This window comes from Balaenoptera acutorostrata, chromosome 5 (assembly GCF_949987535.1).
Source record: "Balaenoptera acutorostrata chromosome 5, mBalAcu1.1, whole genome shotgun sequence".
Classification (NCBI taxonomy): Eukaryota; Metazoa; Chordata; class Mammalia; order Artiodactyla; family Balaenopteridae; genus Balaenoptera; species Balaenoptera acutorostrata.
In genome coordinates this window covers 79088671-79115937 of record NC_080068.1, presented here as the reverse complement: position 1 = coordinate 79115937, position 27267 = coordinate 79088671, and the positions used below count along the sequence as shown (strand labels likewise).

The 27267-nt window shown below is 41.4% G+C and overlaps 2 protein-coding genes across 3 annotated transcripts in view; one reads left to right on the top strand and one right to left on the bottom strand.

The window, feature by feature from the left end:
• Nucleotides 1-17359, top strand: part of KLB (klotho beta) — a 34981-nt gene extending 17622 nt beyond the window's left edge. The window contains 4 exon segments of the mRNA XM_007178812.2: nt 2720-3230; nt 6057-6325; nt 12783-13926; nt 16857-17359. Of these exon segments, the coding sequence (XP_007178874.1) occupies nt 2720-3230; nt 6057-6325; nt 12783-13926; nt 16857-17239 (2307 nt within the window). The 3' untranslated portion in view covers nt 17240-17359.
• Nucleotides 17360-22383: 5024 nt separating this feature from the next.
• On the bottom strand, nt 22384-27162 carry RPL9 (ribosomal protein L9). 2 transcript variants are annotated; one of them, XM_057546680.1, is made up of 8 exons: nt 27152-27162; nt 26660-26706; nt 26455-26570; nt 25761-25856; nt 24315-24447; nt 23371-23451; nt 22737-22851; nt 22384-22463 (listed from the first exon to the last, which is right to left on the bottom strand). In XM_057546680.1, the coding sequence occupies exons 2-7, from the start codon at nt 26703-26705 to the stop codon at nt 22745-22747; spliced, it is 579 nt and encodes a 192-aa protein (XP_057402663.1). In that variant the 5' UTR covers nt 26706; nt 27152-27162; the 3' UTR covers nt 22384-22463; nt 22737-22744. The 2 variants fall into 2 exon arrangements, with proteins under 2 accessions (XP_057402663.1, XP_007178873.2); XM_007178811.2 differs by lacking the exons at nt 25761-25856; nt 27152-27162.
• Between the last annotated feature and the right edge of the window lie 105 nt (nt 27163-27267).

Here is a 27267-nt window from a genome sequence, read left to right as displayed (position 1 = left end):
TATATAGATATATGGAGAGATATATATCTCCAGAAAACTCGCTTGGAAAGCTATTGCAAAGGTATTAAGCTATATAAGGTACCTTATAATACCTTAAGGTATTAAGGTATACAAGCTATTGCATGTCTGTTATCACAGCTTAGGCCATCTTTCATATAGTTACAGAAATATGCAATAGAATATCTATTTCAAAGAAAAGCCCCCCTCCTTTTTTTCGCTATTAGAACCGGTTAATTGCTATTAAGACTGGTTTAATAAATTTATGCTAATTTCATCTCACCCTCCCTTTAGTGTCTGATGGCATCATATTCGCAAGGCAGCTAGTTTATGGCTCAGAACCTTACGTGTGTTTAGTGCTTCACAGTTTACACATCAGAGGTGCACACCTACCCTAAAGAGGCGTACTGATCACTCACTGCGGCTTTTATGGATGAAAGCGCTGAGGCTACCAAGGGATTAAGTGACTGCTTAGAATAAAGCAAAGAATGCCTCCCTGTGAATTCTAGTAATGCATGATTGCTTTTGTTTCAAATCAGGAAAAATGCAGCTAAGACTTTCTGCTGTGTATACACTACCAAATGTAAAATAGATAGCTAGTGGGAAGCAGCCACATAGCACAGGGAGATCAGCTCAGTGCTTTGTGACCACCTAGAGGGATGGGATAGGAAGGGTGGGAGGGAGACACAAGAGGGAGGGGATATGGGGATATATGTATATGTATAGCTGATTCACTTTGTTACAAAGCAGAAACTAACACACCATTTTAAAGCAATTATACTCTAATAAATGTGTTAAAAAAAAAAAAAAAAAGACTTTCTGCTGTGATTTCAGCCCCAGAAAAGTCCAGAAAGAACTGCTGAGATCACTTAAGGTGGAATCTGACCTGGGCTGCCCTGAGATTCCTTTCAGAAGCTGGAACCTAGGGGTGGAGGCAGGGGAGGAGTCTACAGCCTGAACACTTTTCTGAGAAGGACATTCTTAAGGATCTTTAGGAATATTTGGGTGCTAAGTGGTTCCAGGATCTTCCAATGAAAACGGAGTAAGAACAGGTAGATAGAGGTAATACCTTGAGGCATCTACTTCTTCAGAAAATCTTTCATGGAATTATTTAAATTAGCTATTCTTGCATAAAGCATGGAGACACCAGTTTTGGAACCCTCAGCCCTTACATTAATGTCTATCTTTCCCCACCTAACAGAGTTTATGGAACATTTTTAATGTCCACAGGATCTATTAGGTTTGAGCCATTGCTCGTATTTTTTTGTTTTTGACCTACAAAAAGGCACTTTTGGATAATTCAGCCCAATATAAAATATCTCCAATGAGCAAAAGGAAAGCTAAAGAACAAGACTGAAAGCAGACTTTGTGGGTTACAAATAGTAAGGGTTTGTGCCCTTGTTTTAGAAACATCCAATTAGAGGAGAAATTGGCAGACCTGGGAAGAGCCATCAAGAGACAAGCAAGTCAGGTGCTGAGAGGAGGAGAAGCGGATACATAAAGGAGCAAGCTCTGGCTGGCCAGGCAGGAAGGAGACCTTGCGCATTTAACTGGCCTTGAGTCCTTAACTGGAGTCCTCAAGTTAAGAACCATACAGCGCATGGTTCTTTATTGAACCATGCCTCTGCCTTACTTTAGTGTCTTATTTTATTCAGTTTTATATGTTTCTCTTTCATACATTTTAGTCTTATTTTCCCATTATTTTCCCATTTTCCCATTACTGGCTCCTGAGAGCAAATCCCTGCACCATTTATTTCAGCCTCTCAGGGCAGGGCAAGACAGGCATTGAGTCAGTGCTCAGTAAGTACCTATTAAATAGACTGGAAACTGATCGTGAGGCTCTGTTTTAAGTGAACGCAACAGGAAATATAAATTCCAGGGGGACCAATAATAATAACATCCATCTTTAGGCAGTAGCTCCTAGGTGCTCTATTCTATGCTACATATTTAATATACACATTAGCTCTACATCTAACAACAACTTTACAAAGAGTATTATTATTTTAACTTCATTTTACAGCTGAGGATACGAAGAGATTTCAGACAGGTTAAGTGCCTTATCTAAGGCTACTATAGTTAGTACCTGAACTTCAAACCCAAGTGTGCTGATCCCAAATCCTACACTATTTCCACTGGTTTTCTGCACTGTGACATGCCTGCCACCCTTCTATAATAATAGTAATAATAGCTAAGGCTTATATAGAGCTATACTGTGTGCCAGCCACTGTTCTAGAGTGCATTAATTCATTCAATCCTTACAACAAGCCTAGGAGGTGAGCTCTATTACTATCCATTTACAGAACTTAGAAATTGTATTATCCTGGACTTCTAAGTTAGGGCCAAAAGAAGACTCTGTAGAACAATGAGAGAGCACTGCTCTGAGTCTTTCTATGTAGAGGAAGAAACCCTATAATCCACATAGTGTCTTACCTGTACCCAGCCCTGAGAGATCCCGGAAGGGAGCCAGGGAGAGGAGAAGTAAGATGGAGCTAGGACAAGAGCTCTCTGCCTGCCTCTCAGTAATCCTATAGGGGAGGCTTTAGGTTGGAAGCACAGGGGAAGTGAACAGAGAGCAGACTTTGCGGTCATCAGGGTTCCCTGGCAGCTTTCCCCTGCAGCACCCAATGCTTCACTAATTTGTACATGAGAAGACCTTCTATCAGCCAAGTCACAACCCTGTGAGTAAGGACAGTAAAGATTAACAATATTTTCTTGTTCTTAGGCTCATTCGAAAGTCTGGCATAACTACAATAGAAATTTCCGCCCACATCAGAAGGGTCGGTTATCCATCACGTTGGGATCCCACTGGATTGAACCAAATAGATCAGAAAACACAATGGATATACTCAAGTGCCAACAATCCATGGTTTCTGTGCTCGGGTGGTTTGCCAACCCTATCCACGGGGATGGTAACTATCCAGAGGTGATGAAAAAGAAGTTGTTCTCCATTCTACCCCTCTTCTCTGAAGCGGAGAAGAATGAGGTGAGGGGCACAGCTGACTTCTTTGCCTTTTCCTTTGGACCCAACAATTTCAAGCCCTACAACACCATGGCTAAAATGGGACAAAATGTGTCCCTCAATTTAAGAGACGTGCTGAACTGGATTAAACTGGAATATGGCAATCCCCGAATCCTGATCACTGAGAATGGCTGGTTCACGGACAGTCATGTGAAAACAGAGGATACCACAGCCATCTACATGATGAAGAACTTCCTCAACCAGGTTCTCCAAGGTTGGTTGCACATTAGCTCAAAACAACTGTCTTGAATACTTATGCTATAGGGTATTTAAAGTCACCTTTGAATATATGATTATTGTTGTTATGGTCATTGTTGGACTTTCCTATTTTCCAATGTTGACAGAATTTTTTAACGTTACTCTCATCCTTTTTTTTTTATAAATGTATTTATTTATTTATTTTTGGCTGCGTTGGGTCTTCATTGCTGCGCATGGGCTTTTCCCTAGCTGCGGTGAGCGGGGGCTACTCTTCGTTGCGGCGTGCGGGCTTCTCATTGCCATGGTTTCTCTTGTTGCAGAGCACAGGCTCTAGGCGCGTGGGCTTCAGTAGTTGTGGCACGTGGGCTCAGTAGTTGTGGCTCGTGGGCTCTAGAGCGCAGGCTCAGTAGTTGTGGTGCCCGGGCTTAGTTGCTCCGTGACATGTGGGATCCTCCCAGACCAGGGATTCAACCCACGTCCCCTGCATTGGCAGGTGGATTCTTAACCACTGAGCCCCCAGAGAAGTCCCACTCTCGTGTCCTTTTAAATAAAGGTCTGAAAACAATAGTTTTACACTGTAGATACATCCTTAATTGGCAACAGGATGCTGTTTCATTCCTTTTAAAAGGACATAATGCTAAAGGAGACATGTCAAAAGTTTTCTAACAGTAGTACTTTAGTCTAAAATGCTGAAAGCTTTTTTTGATTGTGCTCCTTTTACTCTACTACATGACTCAGTGACGAAAAGTCTGAAGACAAAGAATGAGCCATGAATGGCTAAACTGAGCAACTTCTATTGTTCTTAGATATTTCTCTAATCCCTACCCATCCCCTCATTCCTTTTCCTTTACTCAGGTAGTGACATCTGCAGGTGGCTGACTGAAATAATGGAGCAGAGGACAAGCTCGAATTATGATGTTCTGTCCCCTACAGAGTTGGGCCCCATTTCTCTCCTATATAAAGGAATTCTCAGTGGATCTTTCTACAACTCTGTAGCTCTCTTTAGAAGTCACAAGCTTGGAGGGAATTCCCTGGAGGTCCAGTGGTTAGGACTCGTGGCTTTCACTGCTGAGGGTCCGGGTTCGATCCCTGGTCAGGGAACTAAGGTCCCGAAGGTGGCACAGCATGGCCAAGAGAAAAAAAAATGTCACAAGCTTGGAGAAAAATCCCTGGTTCTGCAGAAGAGAATGTTCAGGGAGGGTCCTCAGGGAGAGCAAGACGTGCTGTCCCAACTTGCAGGAGGAGCATATGGAACAGAGCCTTGCCCAGCCACGGGGCGCATGCACATGGGGGCCTCCAGAGCAGAGGACTCTGCCCACAGGGCCCGGGCCAAATGCCAAGCACTTTGGCAAAAGTGGTGTCATTCCCCAGGCGTTACCATTCCACCTCTCCTCAGGACCCTATGACACCAGAGAGACTAGAACCAGGGCCTGCTGAAACATATTTATTTCATCGGAACCCCTTTTTTTTGGCCGTGCCATGCGGCATACAGGACCCCAATTCCCCGACCAGGGATGGAACCCACGCCCGCTGCAGTGGAAGCACAGAGTCCCAACCACTGGACCACTAGGGAAGTCCCACATCAGAATCTCTTGACATCAATTCCCTTGACATTGACTCCACCTTTTAGGAAAAGTATATCAGTGATAAAACCCCCAAAGTGCAGAAATGAGACATTACCATGAGAAAATGAAAGCTTTTAAGAAAAGAAAAATGGTTCATGATTGATTGGGGTATTTGTTGTTTTTATTGCATATTTCATTTTTATCTAGTTCCTAAAAGTTATTGAATTTAAAGCTAGAAAGTTCCTGAGAGATCATCTTTTCCAAACTTCTCTATTTACAAATGAGGAAACAGAGATCGAGAAACTTGCCCAATAGCCCCGTCCCAGGAGCACAGTAGAGCAAGTCCTCTCCCCTCCTGCCCCTCGGCCCAGTCAGTTCTTGTTCTCTTACATCACTGTGCTTCCTTCTCCTCCTTAAATCTACATTCACATATGCTCATTCTCAAAGCTGATATTTCAGTCCCTGAAGATTGTTTCACAGAAGATAGTTTGTCCACAAATGGGAACCAACCCAAGGTTGAAATGAGAAACTCTTGGTCATGAGCAGACATCTACATTGGTCCCAAAGGGTTCTGGAAATTACCATGCCCTCTGACACAGATCTTTTTTTTTAACTATTTCAATTCAGTATTTTACTTGTTTTTTTTTTTCTTCTTATAAATCCTCAACTGCTATTTATTTATTTGTTTATTTATTTATTTATTTATTTTTGGCTGCGTTGGGTCTTCGTTGCTGTGTGCAGGCTTTCTCTAGTTGCTACGAGCGGGGGCTACTCTTCTTTGTGGTGCACGGGCTTCTCACTGCGGTGGCCTCTCTTGTTGTGGAGCACGGGCTCTAGGCACACGGGCTTCAGTAGTTGTGGCATGCGGGCTCTAGAACGCAGGCTCAGTAGTTGTGGCACACAGGCTTAGTTGCTCCGCAACATGTGGGATCTTCCCAGACCAGGGATCGAACCCACGTCCCCTGCATTGGCAGGCGAATTCTTAACCACTGTGCCACCAGGGAAGTCCTCTGACACAGATTTGCACACTAAGTCTCAGGAATATTTTAAATTTTATCCTTTAACTGTGTCATTCACTTGGGAAGACCACTCTAGATGAAAATAACTGCCCCTTTTCAAATATAAAAATAAATTTTCTATTTGATATATTGGGCCTGCAAATTAGGAAAAAGTTTGCTTTCACAATATGCCGCCCCTGGCATGTCATTAGTGAGGTCGTAAACATGAACCAGAGTGTGTAGTCCTCTGAACATCTCTGCTTTTTTCCTTCTGTGCAGCAATCAAGTTTGATGAAATACGAGTGTTTGGTTACACTGCCTGGTCCCTCCTGGATGGCTTTGAATGGCAGGATGCTTACACCACTCGCCGAGGATTATTTTATGTGGATTTTAATAGTAAACAAAAAGAAAGAAAGCCTAAGTCTTCAGCACGTTACTATAAACAGATCATACAAGAAAATGGTTTCACTTTGAAAGAGTCCACACCAGATGTGCAGGGTCAGTTTCCCTGTGATTTCTCCTGGGGCGTCACTGAATCTGTCCTTAAGGTAAGTGGCTACTTACAAATTAACTATAAAGTGGTGCAAGTAGTACACAATATTTTCTTTCACTTTACTCAGTGACATCTAGGAGATAGCTGTCAGACAATATCAAATACCATGATCACTTGGAGGTTATGAGGGGTAGGTGGGGAAAGAGGAAGGAAGAGGAAGAGAAGAATTCATGCTTACTGAGAGCTTTTCATACTGCCCTCAAGTTGTGTGCAGTCTAGAGGGAACTTACAGTCATTTTTGTGAGAGGCATTTGTTAGTAGTGTCAAAATTAAGGGAAAATAATTTTATAGATTTTTTTTTAAAATTTTTTGGCTGGGCTGCACGGCTTGCAGGATTTTAGTCGAGGGATTGAAACCACGCCCTCAGCAGTGAAAGCACCGAGTCCTAACCACTGGAATGCCAGGAATTCCCTAGATTTTTGTTTCGTCAAAAGCAAATTGTTAGTGACCTTTTATTTAAGTGATTCCTCTTATTTGATAAATTTGGGTTATTTGCCTTATGAGGTCTTTATACCCCAGTGGGGCCTCCTGACTTGTCTCATTCCTCACCTTCTTCAGATGTTTACTCAGATGTCACCTTCTCAATAAGGCTTCCCTCCACTCCAAAAAGCATAACTCCAACACTATCAGTGCACATTCCCCCTTCCTGCTCTATTTTCCTACATAGCATTCACCATCCTCTAGCATACTATGTACATTACACATTTCCCTTTTTTCTCCAGCTTTACTGAGATACAATTGACATACAATATTGTGTAAATTTGAGGAGTACAATGTGTTGATTTGATACAGTTATATATTACAAAATCATTACCACTATGGCATTAGCTATCACTTCCATACCATCACACGCAATTCCCATTTCTTTTTTTGTGGTGAGAAAATTTAAGATCTACTCTCTTAGCAACTTTCAAGTATATAATACAATATTATTAACTATAGTCACCATGCTGTACAACAGACCCCCAGAACATGTTAATATTATAACTGGAAGTTTGTGCCCTTCAACCGGCATCTCCCCATTTCCCCCACCCCCAGCCCCTGATAACCACTTTACACATTTTTCTTACTGATCACCTGTCTTCCCCTACTAGAATGCAAACTTTCTCCGCAAGAGGTGGAGACGTTTGAGGCTTTGCTGCCTGCTGTATGCCTTACTAGAGCAATGTCAGGCACATGGCAGGTGCTCAATGCATAGTGCATGAATAAGGTCAACTTTTAGAGCCAGGTGAGCCCTTCGAAACCTCTTACTCCAAATTCTTCATTTTATAGCTGAGGAAAGTAAGACCCATCAATTAATAATTGAGACCTAAGTGACTTGCCCAAGGTAACACAAATAGTGGCAGAACTGTAGCAGGCAAACTTCAAGCCCCCAGATGCACAATGCTCTTTCTAAAATAATAATAACTATTTTTTGAAGCTCCTACTATGTACCAAGCACTTAACTGCTATATGTATGTGCATTCTGTCTACTTAATCTTTTATTTTAATTTTATTTATTTATTTTTGGCTGTGTTGTGTCTTCGTTGCTGTGGGCAGGCTTTCTCTAGTTGTGGCAAGCAGGGGGTACTCTTCGTTGTGGTGTGCAGGCTTCTCACTGCGGTGGCTTCTCTTTGTTGCAAAACACAGGCTCTAGGCATGCAGGCTCAGTAGTTGTGGCTCTCGGGTTCTAGAGCACAGGCTCAGTAGTTGTGGCGCAGGGGCTTATTTGCTCCGCAGCATGTGGGATCTTCCTGTACCAGGGCTCGAACCCATGTCCCTTGCATTGGCAGGCAGATTCTTAACCACTGCACCACCAGGGAAGTCCCTGTCTACTTAATCTTAAAACCCTCATTTTAAGAGACACAGATGTAGAGAACAAACGTATGGACACCAATGGAGGAAAGTGGCAGGGGGGTTGGTGGTGATGGGATGAATTGGGAGATTGAGATTGACATGTATACACTAATATGTATAAAATAGATAACTAATAAGAACCTGCTGTATAAAAAATAAATAAAATTAAATTAAAAAAAAAAAACACACCTCTGGGCTTCCCTGGTGGCGCAGTGCTTGAGAATCTGCCTGCCAATGCAGGGGACACGGGTTCAAGCCCTGGTCTGGGAAGATCCCACATGCCGCGGAGCAACTAGGCCCGTGAGCCACAATTACTGAGCCTGCGCATCTGGAGCCTGTGCTCCGCAACAAGAGAGGCCGCGATAGTGAGAGGCCCGCGCACCGTGATGAAGAGTGGCCCCCGCTCGCCGCAACTGGAGAAAGCCCTCGCACAGAAACGAAGACCCAACTCAGCCATAAATAAATAAATAAATAAATAATTAAAAAAAAAAAAAAACACACCTCATTTTATAGGCAAAGAACCTGAAGTTTAGGGAGGTTACATAACTTGTCCGGGTTACCCAGATTTGTCTGTCTCCCGACCATTATGCTATAAGACCCCACAATACCACACTATTACTTGTATTCTAGAAGCATATGGAAAAACAAGATGTGCAAGGGATAGGGCCAGACAAAATGGCCCAAACCATGAGTGGGCAAAGTTATGAATCTCAACCCCTACCGATATTTAAATAAGACTTTAGTAAAGGCTCAGAGGTGATAAAAGGGGGAAAGATATAGAGAGTAATATAAACACAGTGACTCACCTTCAGTTTGTGTCCCCTGGAGAGCCACCTACTTACCCAGTGTCTATCTCCTCCTCCACATGACACAGGCAGGCCAGCTTTTCCATACCACTTCAAGTAGGTTTATATTTTCCAAAATTCCAGACCCAGCAAAGAGAGGCCCCAGGGGAGACAAGAGTTCCAGCCTGTACATGACCCAACCTGTAAGTTCCTGCTTCCTCTGAAGACCCATCTGTTCCCCAGTGTTTGACAGTGTGAATGTCTGCCCCCTCTGTGGACCCTACTCCTATTACTCAGAGCAAGAGATGATCACTTGGGTCAGGGGAAAGTAATTCTGTGATCAACCAGGCCTGGGTTTCTTGCTCACACCTGGAGCCCATCAAGGAGTCAGTGTCCCTTGAACTTAAACCAGGAGTGAGGATGAGTTGTTTGCCAAGAAAAATTAGGGTGCGTTTTGAAAACTCAGCCAGATGATGTATGAATAGATGATGGGTAGGCAAAAGAGTAGATGTTTTCTATAGGAAGACTAATAAAGTGAAAGTAACATTTTAAAAATATTGCTATGCCTACCCACACACATCTTATTTTCCTCCAACCTTTTTTTCCTTCAATATTCTTCTCCAACATTTTGTTTTGAAAAATTTCAAACTAGTACAATAAACACCCATATTCCCTTCATCAAGATTGGCTGATTGTTAACATGTTGCCATGTTTGGTTTATCTCTCTCTCTTTTAGAACCATTAAAAAGTTGCAGACATCATTATACTTTACCCCAAAATATTTCAGCATGTGTCTTCTATGAACAGTGACATTCTCCTATCTCATACTATTATCATACTCAGGATATTTAATATTTATTCAATATCATCCAACATACAATCCATATTCAAATTTTCCTAAATGTCCCAAAAATGTCCTTTATAGATCAAAAAAAACTTTTTTTTTATCATGAACAAGGAACACATATTTGTTGTTGTGTATCTTTAGCCTTTTAATTCAGAGCGATCCCCCTAATCTCTTGGTATTGACATTTTTGAAGAGTTCAGGCCAGATGCTTGTAGAGTGTTTCATGGATTTCTCTGTTTCTTTATTAGATTAGTTAACCATTTCTGGAAATAATACTACATAGATGATGTTGTGTATTTCCCATACATCAAATTAGGAGGCACATAAAATCAGTTTGTTTCATTACTGAAGACATTAGTTGAAGGAATAGTCACCAGATTTCTTGGTTAAGGTGGCATTTGCCAGATCTCTTAACTGAAAAGTACCTTTTCCATTTGTAATTAAGAATTAATCTGATGGTGATAATTTGAGACTGTATAAATATCCTGTTCCCCAACAACATTTAACCAATGGTCTTAACATTGATACAATAACCTTGCCTGAATTAATGATTACTTTGTAGATTGCAAAATGGTGAATTTCTAATTAGATTATTCCTTCTATATTTATTTGGTGAATTCTTTTAAATTCAATGTGTTATAATTCATTGTTGTCATTGTTTCATTGGGCCTTTTGATACTCAAATTTTCTCAAATTTGGCCAATGGAACTCTTTCAAGCTGCTCCTGTGTCTTTTTGACATTTCCCTTTCAGTTTTTAAGCACTTCCTTATTTTTCTGGCACAAGATGTACCAGCATCACTTCATTCTTTTCCTGCCCCAGACCTGGAAAAAACCATTACTCCAAAAACCCCAGGATCCTTTTAGTGGAAAATAGAACTTTAGAACCAAGCTCTGGGAGCCAGAGTTGAGATCAGGGTGCAATACTTTAACTATTTCTATCGGCAGCTTAATCACACACTGGCTAAGACTAATGTTTTCTGGAGATTTTTTAAAGTAAGACAGATTTGGGGAATTCCCTGGCAGTCCAGTGGTTAGGAGTCGGCGCTTTCACTGCCGTGGCCCGGTTCAATCCCACGTCAGGGAACTAAGATCCTGCAAACCGCGCCTTGGCCAAAAAAAAAAAAAAAAGTAAGAGATTTTTCATTTGATCTTGCCTTACCTTATGGTAAGATTTCCCTTTGTAAATACACTTTCAATATCATGATGCTCTGAGATTTCAAAACACTGAAACTGACCATCTAGGCTAGGAGGGTTTTACTCTAATAATTATATACAGATTTACCTTCATGCTCACATGATCAATGTTCTCTCAGTTTAATGTTCTAAATAACTGGCTGGCAGATGGCAAGTGGGAATGATATGATTTTGTAATTAGACTATGAAGGATGACACACGAGAAAACAATTAGAGGGAAAATATTTACCAAAGGTTAATTACCCATTTATTCCAGGTGTATTTAAATTCAGTCATGGGAAGAAAAGGCACTTTAAAACAAGTTCAGAACTTTTACTTTTTTTTAATTAAGCTTGAATTTGGATATGTTTTTCTTAAGCCCTTTTCTGTTTTAATTTAGACTCAAGGGCCTAGCAGGCAATTATTGCAAGGAAAACTAAACCCAAGTTATAAGTACCTTATGTTTGTAGAGTGCTTTAGAGTTGACAGAGCAGTTGCCCAGATCACAGACTTCTCACAGCACACCTGTGAGGTGCGTGAGATTGCTCTGTCACTATACAGAGCTGCCAAGCCTTGAGTTTTAAAGGGACAGAATTAGAACAGGAGTCCAGGGCTCTCTCTCTGGTAGAGGGGCAGGGAATGGGACGTCATCAGATCCAAGAGTCAACTTGGGAGTTTCTGGCGGTTATTTCAGGGTCCTCTCTTTTCATAGTTCAAGTCCCTTATGTAAGGAGGGTGTTGAGTATTCTCCTTTAGATGAATAAATGCTTTGTTCTCACAGGCACATGGGTGGGGGAGAAACAGAATGATGCACATGTGATACCACTTGGACTTTTCAAATAAGAGGCGTTAGAGAGATGCCTTCAGCAAATGCAAGGGGTCATTCCCCAACCTGTCCCACTGTCCTCTTTTAGCAACTGTGGCTGGGGTCAACCAGCCCCCTCTAACCCCAAGTGCTGATCTCAGTGAAATCCTCAACAACTGGAATGTTACCTTTGCCTTCAATTTATGGCAGGGTGTGGAAGGTCCATCTTTTGTGATTCCTTTTAACTGAGAGGACTAAGCCAATTTCCTGATGCATTTGAACAGAATCACATGAGACCCTCACTACATTACTGGGGTTTTAGGACCGACGTACTGGAAAACAGCTTCTCAGTGTTTTCTTTCTTTATTTTTTTAATTAATTAATTTATTTATTATTTATTTTTGGCTGTGTTGGGTCTTTGTTGCTGCGCACGGGCTTTCTCTAGTTGCAGTGAGCGGGGGCTACTCTTTGTTGCGGTGCACGGGCTTCTCACTGCGGTGGCTTCTCTTGTTGCAGAGCACGGGCTGTAGGTGAGCAGGCTCAGTAGTTGTGGCACGCAGGCTCTAGAGTGCAGGCTCAGTAGTTGTGGCGCACGGGCTTAGTTGCTCCGTGGCATGTGGGATCTTCCCGGACCAGGGCTCGAACCCATGTCCCCCGCCTTGGCAGGCAGATTCTTAACTTCTGTCCCACCAGCGAAGTCCATGCTCAGTGTTTTCTGAAAGACAACTTGTTTTCCAAGGCAAGCCCTGGGTGTAGTTCCTTCTCTACATTTTCTGGTCTCCCCAGTAAATTTCAAGGGCTGAGAGGGAGGATAACCCATCAGGCCTTTTTTCTGACATCGCCAGAATAGCAGGAAGACATATGTTGTTATGAAGGACATGTGCATCATTTATTTTCTCTATTGTCAGTGAGAGGCAAAGTAAGGTCAGGCTCTTCTTCTCAGAGGATGTATGCTGAGTCTGTCTGCCAGGGTGTGCTTTACTTGAATGTGCTTGCTTTTCACAGCCAGAGTCGGTGGCTTCCTCCCCACAGTTCAGCGATCCTCACCTGTATGTGTGGAATGTGACGGGCAACAGACTGTTGCACCGAGTGGAAGGAGTGAGGCTGAAAACACGACCAGCTCAATGCACGGATTTTGTCAGTGTCAAAAGACAGCTTGAGATGTTGGCAAGAATGAAAGTCACCCACTACAGGTTTGCTCTGGACTGGCCCTCAATCCTTCCCACTGGCAACCTGTCCACGGTTAACCGACAGGCTCTGAGGTACTACAGGTGTGTGGTCAGTGAGGGACTGAAGCTCAACATCTCCTCAATGGTCACGTTGTACTATCCAACCCACGCCCACCTAGGCCTCCCCACACCTCTGCTGCACAGTGGAGGGTGGCTGAACCGGTCGACGACCAAGGCCTTCCAGGACTATGCCGACCTGTGCTTCCAGGAGCTGGGGGACCTCGTGAAGCTCTGGATCACCATCAACGAGCCTAACCGGCTGAGTGACATCTACGACCGCTCTAGTAACGACACCTACTGGGCAGCCCACCACCTGATGATCGCCCACGCCCTGGCCTGGCACCTCTACGACCAGCAGTACAGGCCTGCGCAGCGCGGGGTTGTGTCACTGTCTCTGCACTCGGACTGGGCCGAACCCGCCAATCCCTATGCGGACTCGCACTGGAAGGCAGCCGAGCGCTTCCTCCAGTTCGAAATCGCCTGGTTCGCAGAGCCCCTCTTCAAGACCGGGGACTACCCGTTGGCCATGAGGGAGTACATCACCTCCAAGAATAGGCAAGGGCTCACGCGCTCCGCACTGCCTCAGTTCACCGAGGAGGAAAGGAGGCTGGTCAAGGGCACTGCAGACTTCTACGCCCTGAACCACTTCACCACCAGGTTCGTGATGCACGAGCGGCAGAACGGCAGCAACTACGACGCGGACAGGGACATCCAGTTTCTGCAGGACATCACCTGTCTGAGCTCCCCCACCCGCCTGGCCGTGATACCCTGGGGAGAGCGCAAGGTGCTGAAGTGGATCCGGAGGAACTATGGAGATGTGGATGTTTACATCACGGCCAGTGGCATCGACGACCAGTCTCTGGAAAATGATGAACTCCGGAAACACTACTTAGAGAAATACATTCAGGAGGCTTTGAAAGGTGAGGTTCGGGGGCTATTTCAGATTCAGTGAAGTATGACATTCCCAGATAATATGCACAGAAGAATGAGGGGAACAGGTTCATTAATGACAGTGTCAGCTCACTATGGGAAATTTGGCAAGTATAGAAAAATACTTTTAAAAACCTGAAATCTTACTCCCCCGAAAAAAGTGCCTAGACTCGTGCTGACTAGATATCATTAATACAATTGAGCTCATACTATAATATAGTCTTGTAGCCAACTTTTTTCTTAATATCATATTATAAATGTGTTCTCTGTCATTAAAAGTTCCTTGTTAACATTATTTTAATGGTTGCTTAATATCTCATTATAGGGACATATCTCAGTGTACTTAGCCACCCCTCTAATGTTTGATACTTAGGTGTTTTTTTAACTACTAAAAAATAGGCATCTTTGTATATAAATTTTTGTCTTCATTTCTAATGATCTCCTTGGGATGGATTCTCCAACATGGAATTATTGGGTCATATATTATAAACAGCAGTGTTTGAGAGTGCTTATCTCACATACTCTTCCCAGCATTGGTTAATATCACATTTTTTTAAAATATTATTTTTAAATGTTCATGATCAATTTGTTGAAGCTGCAAAAATTTCCTAGAAATTTATTCATTTATTTGACAAATATTTATTGAGCACCTAGTATGGGCAAAAACTGTTCTGGGCACTATGCCACCACTGAACAAAAATAAAGATTACTGTCCTTTATGGAGCCTGTATTTTTCTGGAATAAGAGTCAACAAACAAGTATAAGATATAGCATGTCAGGGGTGAAAAGGTCTGTGGAGAAAAAACAGCAGAGAAGAGGGTGCCTCAGGGTGGGAGGCAGGAGTGGTTACAATTCTAAATAGAGTGGCTAGGGAACCTCAAAGATCCTCAGAGAAGTGAGGCAGCAAACCGATAGTTACTTAAAGAGGTGTTCCAGGTAAGAGAAGAGCAAATGCAAAAGCCCTGATGTTGGAGCATGCCTGGCCTATTTGAGGATCAGGAAAGAGGTCAGAATAGTTAGAAAGAATGAGCAAGGGGGAAAGTAATTGAAGATGAGGTCAAGGAGGTAAGGGAAGAGGCAAATCAGGTAGGGCTTAGTAGACCATTGTAAGAACTGTGGCTCTTTGAGTGAGATAGGAAGGTTCTAGGAGGTTTTAAACAGAAGGGTGACATGCTCCAACTCACACTTTAAAAGAATTACTCTGGTTACTCTTTGTGAATACACTGTAAAGGAGCAAAAATTGAAACAGGGAGAATTGCACTGGTCTGTGTAAGGGTAACAGTGGATTGGATCAGGCTATTAAGAGTGGACATGGTGAGAAGTGGCCGGGTTCTGGATGTATTTTGAAGGTAGTCAAACAGGATTGGATGTGGGTATGAGAGAAGAAAGATGATTCCAACATTTTGGCCTGAGTAACTAAAAGGATGAGTGGCCATTTATCAGGTTGGGGAACAGGTTTTTGGAGATGAGTTGTTTGTTGTGCACAGGTTAAGTTTGAGATGTCTTTAGACGTCCAAGTAGAGATGTCAAGTAGGCTAACAGATATGAACCTCAGGTTCAGAGGAGAGGTCTGGGGCTGAGACACAAATTTGGGAATCAAGAGCAAATTGATGTATTTAAAACAATAAAGCTGAAGGAGATCACTAAGAAAGCAAGCATAGAGAAGAGGGCTGAGCCCTGAGAAACCAGTAAAAAAAAAAAAAAAAAAAAAAAAAGACTGAACAGGAGCCAATGCTGTAAAAGATAACTAGAGGAGGATGTGCAATCAAGGGAGGTTGTTGTTTTTGCTCATTAAGATACCAGAAGTTATAGCATATTTATATGGAAATGGTCCAGTAGTGAGGGAAAACACATGAGAAAAGAGAAAGAACAATGGAGCGATGTCCTTGAGTAGACAAGAGAGAATAAACTTAGTGAATGTATAAGTGGAGAAGTCAGCTTCCTGCAGGAGCATGAATAGGTCATCCACAGTAACAGGAGAGAAAGCAGAATACCAGTGCAAACGCCAGTAGGTGGGTAGATGTGATTATAGGAGACTGAAGTTCTCCTCTGAGAGCTTTAGTTCAGCGGAAGTAGGGAGGAAGGTCATCACTTCAAAGCAAGGATGACAGAGTAGGGGCTATCAGTTTGAGGACAGGAAGAAGGTGTGAAAAAGTTGAGGAAAGGGCTTCCCTAGTGGCGCAGTGGTTAAGAAGCCGACTTCCAATGCAGGAGAGACGGGTACAAGCCCTGGTCCGGGAAGATCCCACATGCCGCGGACCAACAAAGCCCGTGTGCCGCAACTACTGAGCCTGTGTTCTAGAGCCCGCGAGCCACAGCTACTGAAGCCCGCGTGCCTAGAGCCCGTGCTCCGCAACAAGAGAAGCCTCTGCGATGAGCACAGGCACCACAACGAAGAGTAGCCCCCACTCGCCGCAACTAGAGAAAGCCCACGCGCAGCAAAGAAGACCCAATACAGCCAAAAATAAAAACAAATAAATAAATTTATTTAAAAAAAAAAAAGTTGAGGAGAGCTAGAGTGAGTGGCTGGGGAAACCAAGTGTAGTTATTGGGCAGCACAAAGGGCACATCTGAGATTTAAAATCAGGCCAAATAGGCATGGTTTTTCTGCTTTTGACCCTAGAACAAAAGTGACAGTAAGTCCTTTGAGCTTCATGGCTCCAATTCTTAAATCTGCTTTTCCTCCAGGTGTTTTTGTATTATTATAGATCAAAGTTTTACTTCAAATTTCTTTTTAAAGTTATAGCATTACACATATTTTCATCTTAAGATCAATCAAAAGAATGTCAAAAAAACCTTTAATGAAAATCACATTTTATGGGCACGAGTTTCAGATTGTTTCAATGAAAACTAAATTCTTATTCAAAGATATTTTATAGTCCACTTGTGATTAATAACGTTCATTTCTGATATTTTTCAGCATACTTGATTGATAAAATCAAAATCAAAGGCTATTATGTATTCAAACTGACTGAAGAAAAATCTAGACCCAGATTTGGATTCTTCACATCTGATTTCAAAGCTAAATCCTCAATCCAGTTTTACAACGAACTCATCAGCAACAATGGCTTCCTTTCTGAGAACAGTAGTCCTAGATGCAGTCAGACTCAAAGAAACACAGAGTGTATTGTCTGCTTACTTCTTGTGCAGAAGAAACCGCTGATATTCTTTGGATGTTGTTTCTTCTCTACCCTGGTTCTACTTTTATCAATTACCGTTTTTCATAAGCTAAAGAGAAGAAAATTTTGGAAAGCAAAGAACTTACAACACATACCATTAAAAAAAGGCCACAAGAGTTCTTAGCTAAGCTGATCCTACAATATTTATCTGCATGATGGAAAAGTTTAAAAATTCACTCCAGTTCCATATACTGGTAACTTACAGAAGATACACCTATATTGTAGAAAAACGACAGTTTTGAGATATTAGTGATAGCCAAGGTAATGACAATAGATGTCTCCACTGTGTGGTTCAAATTTTCCCTTAGGTGTTAACATCAGTGAATTCAGTTCTTGGATCTAAGGTAAAGGCTTCCCTAGACGGTAAGGTATGAGGATTACCTGATACATTGTTTCATGGAGTTTGATGAGCTGTTTCCTATCATTATTCTGCAGTTTTTTTCTATTAATACCAATAGCTACTTATGATAAAAGAAATTGTTTTGAAAATAGTGCAACTTTGTTAAGACTCCATAGCAGAGATTTAACTCGTAACATGGGATAGTCAGTGATAAATTCTGTCACTTCTAACAAGGTGCTTTCCCCTTTGGTCAGGATGTTTCTCAAATGGAAAGAAAAAATAGGGTAAGTAGTGCTTGTCTATAGCCAGTTACAGTATAGACTGTAGCACATCAATCCCTTAGTTTTTCTCAATAAAAATTAAAATTATTAAGCACTCACAAAACATCTAATTTTATGAGGTCTCTTTTTCCAGATGATTTTTTAAAAATAACATTTAATTTCCAAAACTCTCTCATGTTCAAGATCAGATGACTAAGATTAAAGAGAGCTAGACCCAACTGCCTGTGATGACAGGGAAGTCACTCAACCTCACCGTACACGCACAGCAACTTCTTTAGACAAATTGACATTATTCCTCACTTGAATTTTCTAAGGTGACAAGATGTAGCATACTTAGGAAAATTAAAAAGACGAAAAGTTTTTAATTATCAAGTTACCGAAGGACCATTTATCCCATAAGACTTGCTCTCTCCCCTGAAGTGCTTCACTGTTATGACACATGCATATAGACCTCTCAAGGTGTAGACTGCAGCCATATCTGGACCTCTCAACTGTGTCTCTTTGGACACAATTCAGAACGTTGGTGGTCTGCATGAGTTGAAACTATTCTTACATTGCAACTTTTGAAACTAGGATTAAGTAAATTCTTAAACCTGAATTTGCAGTTTGACTTTCTTGAACTCTATGCTTAATATTCATTCACTGTATTCTCAATGTTGGAAGATAAACTGAATCTAAACCCATTTATACCCATTCTTTCTTTAGGCGAGTCAGTATTTAAATAACTAACCATTGTCTACTCTCCTGGAATTTTGACTTTAAGAGTCAAAGGAGGGACCTCCCTGGTGGTGCAGTGGTGAAGAATCCACCTGCCAATGCAGGGGACACAGGCTCAAGCCCTGGTCTGGGAAGATCCCACATGCTGCAGAGCAACTAAGCCCGTGTGCCACAACTACTGAGCCTGCCTTCTAAAGCCCACGCGCCTAGAGTCTGTGCTCCGCAATGAGAAGCCACTGCAATGAGAAGCCCGAGCACCACAACGAAGAGTAGCCCCCGCTCGCCGCCAACTAGAGAAAGTTCACGCACAACAAAGACCCAACGCAGCCAAAAAAATAAATAATTTTAAAAAAAGGAGCACTCATTAAAACAAAACAAAAAACAACCGGGCTTCCCTGGTGGCGCAGCGGTTGAGAATCTGCCTGCCAATGCAGGGGACACGGGTTTGAGCCCTGGTCTGGGAAGATCCCACATGCCGCGGAACAACTAGGCCCGTGAGCCACAACTACTGAGCCTGCGCATCTGGAGCTTGTGCTCCGCAACACGAGAGGCCGCGACAGTGGGAGGCCCACGCACCGCGATGAAGAGTGGCCCCTGCTTGCCGCAACTAGAGAAAGCCCTCACACAGAAACGAAGACCCAACACAGCCAAAAATAAATAAATAAAAATTAAAAAAAAAAAAAACGAAGACCAAACGCAGCCCAAAATAAGTAAATATAATAAATCTAAAAAAAAGATAAAGGAAAGCTCTTATTTCCTACACAACTGAGATACTAATTGATAATAGCATTAAGTTTCAAAGATACAGATTACACAATTGGTCAATTCAAACAAATGCAAAAGTGATGAGACATCAATTTGCTATCTGGCTGGCCAAATTCAAATAGTAAAATTTGGCAAATGTGTTCTTCTATTCTCCTTGTTCCAACTGCACCCCTCCTTCAAACTTAGCAGATTTTAGGTTATGTTTTCCAAGGAATTTTTTGTATTTTTTTTGAGAACCACTTAGTTATTGGGCTTGAGGCTATACACAATTACAATAACTAGTCAATTATTTTAATTTTACGGATTATCAGTTGAGCAACTCATCAACTCTTTAACCTCTAACGTCCAAGGTTTTGAAAAAGAAATGCATATTCAGTCATAGGAATAACAAAGCTTTAGAATTAAGATTTTGCTTTTATGGTCTCTACTTTGTGTTTTGATTAAAGTATCTTGTACTCATGGTTTGTTTAGTCCACTAAACAGCATTATTTTATGTCTTTACATTTAGTGCTTAAGACTTATGACCCCCTTTTTTAAACTTGTTGCCTTGCCATAAATTCTTGCAAATAGTAAAGTCCCTAACCCAATGCTTACCTTTTTTTTTTTGCCACTTGGGAACTTTTTTTTTTTTTTTTTCTTTTTAAACTTATTTTTTGGCCACACCATATGGGAATCTTAGTTCCCCAACCAGGGATCAAACCCACCGCCCCCTGAAGTGGAAGCACAGTCTTAACCACTGGTTTAAGCCATCATCATACAAGAGTCCCTAGGTAAACATTTAAATCTGGCTCATGATCAATTATATTTACTATTCAAGTTTTTCTTAAACTCATTTTAAAATCATAAAGGGTCGATTAGGAACTGTTGATAGCTTTTGACAGGGTAAGATCTTTAAATTTAAGCTTTTCTGAGACTTGGAAGAAAATCATCTTAAAATGTGGCTTGTGTTACTTTGTATATTGTAACATTACTGTTGTATTCAATGTAACAAACCTTTCACTAAAAAGTCTAATATATATGGAAATATCACAACTATGGTGTTTAAAGAGCCTCTGGAAAATGAGGTCAGTACATTGTGACTAGGTGTTTAATTCTCGATGTAATTTATTCCAAATAAACCGGTTTATGCTGATTATTTATATTCAACTAACAATCTGGTCAGTTTTAAGAACTGTGGAATGTGAATGGGTTTGGTGTTCTGCCCCAACACTGCCTCCCCCATCCTCCCAAACTGTGTGCCAACTGGGTAACTTACTCCTGAGTATGTTTTCTGATTATACAACGTGGACTCCTACACCTCAAAACTGAAAACACACACACGTGCTTATCCATAGTAAACACAGAAAAACGTGGAGGTCTTCCCTGGGGAGAACTAGACTTTCATTTACCACATCCAAGTTACTGAATGGAAATAACTCCTTAGCTTCAACCAGACTGCAATAGTTACGCTGTGAAGGTCTCATACCACCCACTTCACTCTTGGAGAGCATCACACTTACTCCCACAGCTGCTACTACCGCCTATATGCTGACACTCTTCAACAGTAACACCTCTATCCCTCTGCAATATTGCCACTTGGAAATTACTTCCTCAACCCTCAAATTCTGTCAACACCTTCCAAAACATCTTTCTAGTCCCATTACTATTACTGAATCTGCATAACTTGAATCTCCCTGGCAATCTGGGAACCATTCACTCAGCAAACAGCTAAGTGCCAGACATTTTTCCAGGTTCTTTACTTGGAATATCCCAGTGTAGAAAAGACCACATCCTCATGAAGGTTAGACTCTAGCAGGAAAAAAGCATACAATCAATACACAACAAAGTAAACTATTAATATTACATTATAAATACTATGGACAAAAACAAGTGAAGCAGGGTAAGGGTATGCTAGGATGGGCATGAGGAATGAGCACAATTAATAGGATGGTCAACGTAAGCTTCACTGAAAACACTGGACTATAGACTTGAAGATAACCTGTCACTCCAAAGGGAAAGACAACTTGAAGGCTTTAAGGCAGTGGTATTGAGGAGCAGGAAGGTCAACTCAGTCAGTGTAGTCAGAAAGGTTACAAGGGAGTTTGAAAAATGCATTCTGGCTACTGCTGAGAACAGATGGGGGAGGGAGGAGCAAGGGTGGATCAGTTTAAAGGGTTTTGGCTTCATCTTCTAATTGTGAAAAATTTCAAAACTTTATGCAAATAGGAATAAGTATAGTGAATCCCCATCATTCAGCTTCAACAAATATCAATGTATTGAAACCCTAGACCTAGAACCCCATCCAATGCCTACCTCAAACCTCATCTAAAATATTTCAAAGCAAAACTTACATTTACAATTTCATCCATTTCTTAAATACTTAACCATTATCAAACCAAAGATTATTAACTCAATATAAAAATTAATTTCATTTATCTAAATGAAGATCTTTTAAAATCCTTATGTTCCAAATGGGTTTTATTTTTTCTTGCTTAGTTCCTGAACATACCTTACTTTGAAGGCACAGCCCACAGATTTTTCTAACAGACTAGACACACAGGATGTAAGAGAAATCAAACTTGAATGTTAAGTTTTGCCTGAGAAATCATAAAGTTGGAGTTTCTATCAAGGAAGAGATTTAGAGGCAATCCTATTGAGTTAAGATAGTCTAGTATGGTAGTGTATCTAAAGCATGACACATGGAATGAAGAGACTATGGAAGGGTTATAAGTTTTTTTTAGATATCAAGGACTAGGACACAGGAGTAAATGGCTGAAATTACGCTAAAACAAAGAACCTTGGGCCACAGCAACCATGTTTATCATGAATATAAATTAACTCCATCTTCTAATATCACTTCTCAGCTGCTTTTTCACACAAAGTTACTGTGACTCAGGCACTTGCCCTCACAAATATTCAAATTCGTGCCTCTGCGAAATTACACATACCTTCAGGACATCTCCCAAAGTTCTTCATCCAATAATGAACAACCACAGTGTCGCCTGTCACTGGTACCCATATTCCTCTTGCCTGAAATACCCTTGCTATTCCTTCAAACCACTTCTCCCATTAAGTCTTACTTTAAAAAACCCTCCTATTCCTTCTGTTATTGTTCTTAGCACACTAGAATTTACTTAGCTGCTTACTGGCCAAATAGTTGGAAAGAATAATCAATTTAAGAAAAAGTCCCAAGTCAAAAGAGCTTTTATTCGTTTTTAAAATATCACATATGAGTCTGGCCTCTTGCAGTTTCTGTAACTGGATCACTGTAAAAAGAAATGAAAATGTCAGTAAATCTCCATCAATATCCTTGCCCAGAAAAGTTCTACTCTGAATCATCTAAAACATACTTTAAGACTATGACTTACTAGTTCATAGTAAAAACGTGTCAACTCTCTTATTCTGCCAAATTTACTGTGTTCCAGAATGCAGCTCTCCATTTTCTACCTTTGCTACACCTCCAGTTTAAGTCTCTTAATCAATTAAGACCCCCAACTAAAGCAGTTAATAAAATTTATATGGACATTACAAGAACCTACCTCAGATCTTATTCATCAGCCTGCTGAACTGTTCCTTTTTCAGAAACATAGATACCATCCAAAAATTTTCTGATATCCTTGTTTTTAACTGTTGTGGCTTGCTGAATCAAAGCAGCTGTAAGAGTGAAAAAGATAAGGCAATTATTTTATCAGCCAAACCCATCATAAGCAAGTATTTTATTACGTGCTATATACTTAAAACCCAAGTATCTTTGGGATAGTTTATTAGAGTCCCACCATTTAAAAAAACTCACCAATCTTTTTGTCTATCTCATTGTTCTGCTTTCTCTCTCCTTCCCCGTAATTTATTTACAGTTACTTATGTTTGATTGCTCTATTAGAGGTATAACAAATTACACTTGAGTCCTTTTGTCCCTATTAATATCCAATGTACTTGAGTCTTGTTTCTTTTGTGCCTTCACATGTCTAATTGTTTTTCTGTACACAGAGTTCCTAGGTGTGTTTTTAATTGACTGACCAGTGTCTTTACAAACTCCCCATAGAACACTGTAAGTAAAATAAACGGATGAAAAAAAAAAGAAAAAAGCTCACTAAAAGAACATATACCAGATATTCAACTACAAGATCTAGGTAAGATTTTATGGGCACAATCAAGCACAGTAAACATACAAACCTGAATTTGACACAAGTTCAATGTCATTTCCTTCAAGAATCAACTCATCTTTCTGGGCTTGAGATACTGAACAAGCAACACCTAAAAAGGTAAGAGAGCATGTGCATAGTGTCAACATAAAATTTGTAGCATATTTAAAATATTTAAATTAAGTAGCAATTTATTCCATTTAAAATTCCACACACCAAAAGAAATTGTTTTGTAACAGAATCTGTATTATCTGGGCCAATCTTGTATTCCTGCTTGAATGCATCTGTCCCAGACTGATTACAGACTATGATTCAATTAAGGAGTATAAGAAAAAGGTATTCAGCTAGTAGGATTTAGCTGTACAAAGATTTGTATCCAGTCTTACTTTTACTGTATATTTGGTATTCCTCAAAGCTCATTTTTCACCTAAGGGTTCTCATTAAGTATTGCTGACCATAGCAACTATCATATATTTTTGTAGAGCCATTAATAGGTACAATCCCTTCTTCCCACACCCACCCAATTCAACAGAATCAAACAGCATCGAGAGCACTAAGTTTTAAAACTTTCTAATGTTTCAGTGTTAACTATGCATCAGACAAGAACTATTTTTAAAATGCATTTCAAATTCAAGTCATTTAATCATGAGATGTTCCCAATTTTACAGATGAGTAAAATGAGCTAATAGAGGTAATCTGCCCAAGGTTGACAGTGAGAGCTGAGACTTGAAACTAGGAAATCTAGGTATTAACCTCTATTCAAATGGTCTTTTTTTGGATTTCAGTTTGCAAAACCAATCACAGCTCCCATGGCCTGCAAACTACCCCAAATGTAAGCCTTCAGGAACCACAACTGGTATAAATATGGTACAAAACCATAACCAAACTGGATAATTCTGAAATAAATCTGGTCTCATTTATAGCTACCCCAAAATACCAGCCTTCACAAGTAGAAAGAAAATTTCTTAACCATACCTGGCCTCATCCGAACCCTGCGGATGTACTTTTCACCCAAAAAATTTCGGATTTCAACAAGAGAACCAGTCTCCTGAATAACAACGTTGATGGGGAAGTGAGCATACACAGACCTCATCTTGTAACGGAAGCCCTAGGTTAAATAAACAAACAATTAGCAATGCTGAGAAATTTGAAAGGATTTCCAGTTTTTCTCTGAAAACCAAGTATGAGTTGCCCTTTTATAAGGAACATTTACATATTTGTCAGGGCTGTCTCCCTCCCTGCACCTAGAAAAGGATGACCAAATCTCTAGAAATTACCAATGGAAACTTTAGAGGAAAATTTCCTCCTTCCTGACAAAGGAAACTGAAACAGTTCTCACACACCACTCATTGTCAAGGTTTTGTAAAATGTTATCACCTATACCAAGCCTTACAACAATCTTACACAAACATGTGTTTCTGTATCTCCTCACTGGACTGTGAAGCTCCTTAAGGAAGCATGTATTTTACCACCTGCTATGCCCACGGTAAACAATGCTAGTTTCCCATTAAAGAAGAACCCCAGGGCTTCCCTGGTGGCGCAGTGGTTGGGGGTCTGCCTGCTAATGCAGGGGACACGGGTTCGAGCCCTGGTCTGGGAAGATCCCACATGCCGCGGAGCGGCTGGGCCCGTGAGCCGCAATTGCTGAGCCTGCGCGTCTGGAGCCTGTGCCCCGCGACGGGAGGGGCCGCGATGGAGAGAGGCCCGCGCACCGCGATGAAGAGTGGCCCCCGCTTGCCGCAGCTGGAGAAAGCCCTCGCGCGAACCGAAGACCCAACACAGCCAAAAATAAATAAATAAATAAATAAATAAATAAGAAAATCCTTTAAAAAAAAAAAAAAAAAAAAAAAAAAGAAGAACCCCAAAGCCCTTCATCTTGGACATCAAGCTAACATACTGAGTTACTAAGGTACGCCAGGTCACAAGAACTGATGACACCAAGACAGGCCCCCCGCCCTCAAGGAACCTAACCTGGTATGTTTTTAAGGAAATGGACAGGGAGCTCAGAAATTAGGTCCACCTTTTTCTATCCCTACAAGAGGTCCTGGTGGTGACAGGCATAAAACAAGAAACCAAAGCCTACCCTGTATGTTACATTTTTTAATATAAAAAAAAAAAAGCACGCTGAAGGTGAGTCCTATTTTGTGTGGAAAAAACACCATCAGCATACTATTAAGACCATCTGGTCTTTACTCTTATTTATCACTCAATCTTTACTCACATCACTGAATCCTAAGACCTAGGAATGTCTATTAAACACATTTGCCAAGATCACTTCTTCCCAAGTACTTAATAAGTACACATAACTCACTAAATTACATGCATAATCTATTCTCTGCAGCAGACATTTATGTTGCATACATAAATCACAGGTGAGAAACCTCCCCTTCCAAAACAAAGTAGTCTGGTTAACCTGCTTACCAGTGTAACGCCCTTGATCATGTTCTGTACATGACTACAGATAGTGCGAACAGTGGCCAGTTCCTTCCTATTCCCCCACCATTTGTCAACCCGGAGCTGTAACAGAACAAAAACTTTAGAAAATTCTTTCCAGTGGTAAGTAGGCTTGGAAAAAAGTCCATTTATTCACAGTAAGTACTCTAGATTCTAGTATTTGCCCAAATTAAAACACACGTTTTTCAAGGAAAAATTAAACCGCAAAGCCCTCAGTTAACATTTTTGTTACTGTACATTACAGGTACACTACTACTTCACAAAGGAATGACAACCCAGAACACAAGTTTTGTACAAGCTGCATCAAACTTCCCTCCCTGAAAACTAAAATACCAGGTTTAAAAGACCTACTGCTGCGTTCCTAAGATTCTTACAAAACAATCAGAAGAAAAATAAACTTAGCTTGTAACAGCATTAAGACCTGATACGAATGACAACTACTAGTACTGATCTTTTATAATCCACTCTGTTCAGAATCTGGTTTTCCAATTTCACTGAAGCAACACCACCAAAACTAGTTACGCTTCTGGACACCAAACTTCAACTTAAAACACTGAACCTCAATTCCATAATTTTAAAAACAACCCAATCTGATGCTCTTAAATCACAACCTTCCAAACAAGCAACTGAAGTGTCAAAAAAAACAGAAACAAAAACTCACCCTCTTCTTTTTCTTCCCAAGGAGGCTGAGTTCTACATTGATATGATTGAAGTCCCTCCGCAGGGTGCCTCTGGGGCCCTTCACAATAACTGTGCGTCCCTTCAGAGTAATGTCGACTAGGAGAGAACGTATTCGTGAGGCCTCGCAACAAGGTATAGGGCATGTAGTAAAGATGTAAGAAAAATGCAAACACCAGGTCTCGTACCATTTTCTGGAATGTCGACAGTCTGATTGCTGAGAATGGTCTTCATTCTGAAACACAAACGCTTGGAGTAAGAAGGCCGCAGAGGACCTGTTTTCGACCAAACTACGATGCACGGAGCTCCACTCCTACCGGAGACCGCAGGCAAAAATCCCGGGAAGGATACGGGAGGACCAGCACGGAGGGCGGCCCCCACTACGCCCTGGCCTGGAAGGAGCAGCTCCTCGGCGGGTGTTATAAGCCCAACGGGCCAAATCCCGCTCAGCGCAACCCTGGGACTCCCATCAAGCCGGCGCCATCCCGGCAAGGCTGAGGAGTGGGGGTAGGCCTAAAAGCCCAGCACAGGGCTCGAATCCCATCGCCACCAAATTCATACGGCGTTCGCTGCGTGGGGAGACAACCAAGATAGGGTTTCTGAGGGCCAGACTCGCGCCGCTGGCTTTCCCTGACCCGATGGCTTCAGATTCCCAAGGCCCACCAACTACAGTAACCAACCTCACCTCGCAGTAGATGCGGCAAAGAGAGGGCGTCTTTCGTCATCACGTTCTTATAGTCCGTAGGAGTCCTGCGTATGGCGTCATAAGCGCGCGACGCGACTAGGCTAAGGCAGC

Coding starts and splice junctions, on each gene's coding strand:
- RPL9 (XM_057546680.1), bottom strand. CDS start 26,705: ATGAAGACCATTCTCAGCAATCAGACTGTCGACATTCCAGAAAATG. Junction 25,857..26,454: donor TTGGGAAGAAAAAGAAGAGG/GTGAGTTTTTGT, acceptor GTTCTGTTACAG/CTCCGGGTTGACAAATGGTG. Junction 23,452..24,314: donor CAGGGTTCGGATGAGGCCAG/GTATGGTTAAGA, acceptor TTACCTTTTTAG/GTGTTGCTTGTTCAGTATCT.